This window comes from Ylistrum balloti, unplaced genomic scaffold (genome assembly GCF_031769215.1).
Source record: "Ylistrum balloti isolate Yb309-2 unplaced genomic scaffold, AGI_CSIRO_Ybal_v1 Utg369932, whole genome shotgun sequence".
Taxonomy (NCBI): Eukaryota; Metazoa; Mollusca; class Bivalvia; order Pectinida; family Pectinidae; genus Ylistrum; species Ylistrum balloti.
The window spans coordinates 637,148-642,897 of record NW_026782044.1 but is presented as its reverse complement, the minus strand read 5'-3'; the positions used below and the strand labels follow the sequence as shown (position 1 = coordinate 642,897).

Below are 5,750 nucleotides of genomic sequence, written 5' to 3'. Positions count from 1 at the left end.
GCCATTATCGACTAAGTCGATTTGGATCCACTTTCCTAAGGGGAAATTAAATTAACTGTATATATATGATGGGTTCTGAAATCCTTAGGTAGTAAACTTCAGTGTGATTGTACTATAACTGTTCCGCACTTCTCACCTCATTGATAGGACGTTAAACAGTATAAAACCAAACCAAACTAGAATCGTCAAATTTACATTGAGTCATAGGAATAACTTGGATGCCAAATATTATTTTTGTGTCAAATCTGAAATAAAAAACACAGAAAAGTTAAGGTATTGACAAGATGACGAGGTTTTTATCAATAAATATCATTTCCACCTGTCGCCTCCAACGTAACCTTCTCTGACTTTGACGTTTAAGACAAAATGTATGAAAAATGAACTGGAAAAAAATCAAGGAACTTATTTAATATTCAAACCATGACCATCTTAAAATTGTGGGGTAGTGGCCGGCGTTGAATTAACAAGTAATAATGTGTGGTGTTTACAGGTATGGTCCACAATACGATAGACGTGGGCTATGATGGACTGGCTTAACTTCTCTTCTTCACCATTTATGGAGGCAACCATTTGCAGCTGAAAAACAAACAATTTTTACGTCATTGCATATTGATTCTCGTATGAACTTCGATAAAATGTTTTATCACAAAAGTCAACCGAATATGAAGCGTCTTTTCTATAGGACATCATCGATCGTCATGTCTGATCCTAGTGAACTCTTGAATTTACATATCAGTGTATCACACTCTACCAGTGTCGAAGATCTAGTCACAGGTGACCTAGTAAATACATTGTCACCTAACCCTTGTCAGAACAATGTGACCTAATCCTTGTCAGTACAATGTGACTTAACTCTTGTCAGTACAATGTGACCTAACCCTTGTCAGTACAATGTGACCTAACCATTGTCAGTACAATGTGACCTAACCCTTGTCAGTACAGTGTGACATAACCCTTGTCAGAACAATGTGACCTAACACTTGTCAGAACAATGTGACCTAACCCTTGTCAGTACAATGTGACCTAACCCTTGTCAGTACAGTGTGACATAACCCTTGTCAGTACAATGTGACCTAACCCTTGTCAGTAAAATTTGACCTAACCCTTGTCAGAACAACGTGACCTTAAAGTTGGCACTATAATGTGACCTAACCCTTGTCAGTACAATGTGAACTAGCCTCGTCAGTACAATGTGACATAGTCCTGTAAGTACAATGTCATTAAACTCTTGTCAGTTAATGTGACGTAACCATTGTCAGTACAATGTGACCTAACACTTGTCAGAACAATGTGACCTAACCCTTGTCAGAACCATGTGACCTAACCATCGTCAGTACAATGTGACCGACCCTTGTCAGTACGTGACCTAACCCTTGTCGGTACAATGTGACCTCACCCTTGTCAGAACAATGTGACCTAATCGTTGTCAGTACAATGTGACCTAACCTTTGTCAGAACAATGTGACCTAATCCTTTTCAGTACAATGTGACATAGTCCAGTCAGTGCAATGTCACTTAACTCTTGTCAGTACAATGTGACCTTACATTTGTCAGAACAATGAGACCTAACCCTTGTCAGAACAATGTGACCTTACACTTGTCAGAACAATGTGACCTAATCGTTGACAGTACAATGTGACCTAACCTTTTTCATTACAACGTGACCTTACACTTCTCAGTACAATGTGACCTAACCCTTGTCGGTACAAGGTGACCTCACCCTTGTCAGAACAATGTGACCTAATCGTTGTCAGTACAATGTGACCTAACCTTTTTCAGTACAACGTGACCTTACACTTGTCAGTACAATGTATCCTTACCCTTGTCAGTACAATGTGACCAAGCCTTTTCGGTATAATGGTTTACAAATGTATCTTACAACCATGTGCAAATTAGGATTTCCCAGCGATAAAAACGTCATTGAGTGACTATTATATGTGAACATCTTCTTTGTTTGAAGCTTACATATTACTAGGAAGGATGTTAAAATATCAACTGCTATTTATAAAATATTAATAAAAACAAATTTATTGTATTATAGTGCAGTAAAACCCCGACTAGTAGAACTCATTGGGGCACAAAGTCCATAGTTTTACGAATACAATGTGTATAAGTAATCTGAGGTTGGCCAGAGACCGTCAGACAGCGAGCATCCGTGAACACTTTGTATCCGTAAATGACGCCTTCAAATCTCTTTTCTTTGATCAGTCCAATGGGAGATAATTTCTGTATTTTTTCCAAGTAATGAGAAATGTATAAAATCAAAATATAACATACAGAGAGTGGAGAACGACCAAGGACACAACTTTAAACTATAAAAATGGTGATGTCATGTTGTTATTACTGTACATTGTGTTATCAACATCATTCTCTGAAATGGTGATGTCATGTTGTTATTACTGTACATTGTGTTATCAACATCATTCTCTGAAATGGTGATGTCATGTTGTTATTACTGTACATTGTGTTATCAACATCATTCTCTGAAATGGTGATGTCATGTTGTTATTACTGTACATTGTGTTATCAACATCATTCTCTGAAATGGTGATGTCATGTTGTTATTACTGTACATTGTGTTATCAACATCATTCTCTGAAATGGTGATGTCATGTTGTTATTACTGTACATTGTGTTATCAACATCATTCTCTGAAATGGTGATGTCATGTTGTTATTACTGTACATTGTGTTATCAACATCATTCTCTGAAATGGTGATGTCATGTTGTTATTACTGTACATTGTGTTATCAACATCATTCTCTGAAATGGTGATGTCATGTTGTTATTACTGTACATTGTGTTATCAACATCATTCTCTGAAATGGTGATGTCATGTTGTTATTACTGTACATTGTGTTATCAACATCATTCTCTGAAATGGTGATGTCATGTTGTTATTACTGTACGTTGTGTTATCAACATCATTCTCTGAAATGGTGATGTCATGTTGTTATTACTGTACGTTGTGTTATCAACATCATTCTCTGAAATCAAGAAACTAATTTGGTAACTGTATTACATAATACGTACAATTCCGTAATCTGATTTTACACAAGCAAAAAACTTTCGTTTTAACAACGGTTGTGGTTTCTACGTCGACATTAAACACAAATTTATATAAAATTCCCCGATAAAACATTAATACTATATAACAGATGACAGTACAGTAATAACTTTGCAGTAATGTAATTACCCCGCCAACAATGCATTAGGTTTAACAATGATAGTCCACATCATTTAGGAGTCAAATATTGACGCAGTGGCTTCATTTATTTGGCTCCATTGTTGTATTTATAAAGTTAAGCTTATTATTTATACCTCGACTTGTTCCAGACCGTTGACTTCATGTATCTGATGTATCTGATGGATATTCAATGCCATGAAGTAACATGTGGAGTGGGTTCGTGCCACCATGTAGTGCTGTTAAAGACATACAAAATGTCACGTGTTTAATGCGTCTTGACATGGACGTACATATCTAAATAGATAGGAAACTACCAAAAATTTTCTCGTTTGTATTGAACAGTTATCTTAATCTAAATTTGTGGTCTAAACATGCCTGAGCCAGTATCTTACATAAACGTCGACTCGTGTGAAAAAGAGGTTTTGACATCATTACCTAATGAGATCAAGGCATTGTCTCCAAATTGAAAAAACGTCACGTGCAAGTCAAAATTAGCTTGTTTAAGTAAAGTTGATGCAATACAAGAAGCAAGAATATTTTTGAAGAGAGACCGTTCAAAAAATGTTTTCCTTTTCACGGACTTCGATTCAATTTACAAGATATTCCAAATATGCACTATCGTGTTAAACACTGCTTGCACAGAAGAGAAAAATAAATACTGTCGCTATGCTTTTAGCTACAAACTAAACAATAGTTAGTGCAGTGTTGTAACCGACCATCTATATATCCAAAATATATCGATGATATTTTCTCGTTTAATAACATTTATATTTCATGTGTTTGACACAATATCTATATTTTTCACAAGTGCGACGTAAATGTGAAAAACTGTATAGAGATATTCTGTCTTACGAGTGAAATACATATGACATGAACTCAAACGTCAAACAATAAAATTCTCTCTTTATAACATTTTAAAAAGAAAAATTTTAAAAAGTAGGACGATCCAAACATAAAAACATTTATGCGTTATTTTGCGTTAAGCTTGACAACAAGACGACGTCATTTGGAATAGGCTACTTTACGTTCAGACAGTGATGTGTCACTCGGAACTCCTCGGGTGTGCTTCGGGCGTTAGTCATATTCGAGGAGTTCCGAGTGGTGATATGTTGGGAACCGCAATGCACTCTGGGAGATATTTCTTTACGTTGTATTCTACCAATATTTTATTGGCAAAAATGTAATAAACATGGACAGTATTCCTTCGAACTCTCTTAATGAGGCTTACTTAATCAATGATATGTTTTCAACAATAAACTAGATCAAAGCTTAAGTATTATGGCTAGGTCACAGGTGAGTAGAGGAAATTCACATTACGGTTTGCCTGGTTTACCTACCGATACTGGATCGTAGACATACACCATTGTCGCGTGTTCAACGTTGTGGTGCGGGACAGAATGTGCAGCTTGGCAGCTATACTGTGCCTATATGACAATTGTAGGTAACTTTGTTTTAATAAAACGAAACTTTGACTTCTATAACGTTTTCAACACATAAGAATAAACATTCCCTTACAAAATAAGGGATTTTTTATCACTCCGTCTTCTTATCGATGTTTATTTAAACAATATTGTAACAACCAGATAAGGTATACAGTTGACATAAAAACTAATCCAGGTGTAAGGTATATAGAATGGCGCCTGTTAATTATATATAGGCGATTGCAACACATAATGTCATTATTACATTGATATCTACCAGGATTACTTTTTGTGAACGTCTCACCTTCGCCATCGAATGTGTATTCATACGCTAGCCTGATATACTCCCATCTGGTTTACAAAGAACTAAATGGGAAACTGATGATAAAATGGAAATATACTATTGTCATTTGTGCTGCTACCGACTGTATGAAAATGAACAAGAAAAAGGTGACTTCCATTACGCAACAATTACATTCACGTGCGATTTAGTAAAATGTTTCATATACAGTAATGCGCATGACAGAAGAGAGGACCTCCGTCAACAATCCAAAGGCGTATTGATTAAGCAATACATGTGTCCTGTTTGTAGAGATGAATATCTAATTTTCTATATCTATCCATTAATAGTACAGGGTACGGAAAGAACCATTCAGATGTAAAAACAAGTTTGGACGAGAAACATACACTGTAGCGAATGTACATATATATATATATATGTAGCCTAGTAAGACACCACTGAAATAGATACAGACCAACTTCTGTGTGACCACTGAATAACTATCATAATCGCATCAATGTTTTTATAAAACCTAGAAATTACATTACAGGTTGTCACAGTTTCACAAGAATAAAGGTGGACGTCGCTTCCTGTCCCAAAAAACAGACTGAAAGAAATAACGATATTGATGGAATCATGATTAGTTGGTGGTTAAAGAATCAAAAGTCAGAGACATTTTTGAAAAAAAAAATCATTAAAGGAGGAATAACTGATACACATTTGACCCCTGTGACATTGAACAAACTTCATTTCCATTCATCCAAGCATACCAAGTTCATGTTCAATCTATTTCCAACCGAAGCATAGCATATAGAATCTAAAAGATAAATAAATATAAGACATTAATGTTTACAAAATGGCG

General features: G+C 35.5%; 1 protein-coding gene across 1 annotated transcript; it reads right to left on the bottom strand.

The window, feature by feature from the left end:
* Positions 1 to 429: 429 nt before the first annotated feature.
* On the bottom strand, positions 430 to 4,921 carry LOC132547054 (uncharacterized). Its single transcript, XM_060210804.1, has 4 exons — positions 4,913 to 4,921; positions 4,525 to 4,611; positions 3,322 to 3,423; positions 430 to 576 (listed from the first exon to the last, which is right to left on the bottom strand). The coding sequence occupies exons 1-4, from the start codon at positions 4,919 to 4,921 to the stop codon at positions 430 to 432; spliced, it is 345 nt and encodes a 114-aa protein (XP_060066787.1).
* Between the last annotated feature and the right edge of the window lie 829 nt (positions 4,922 to 5,750).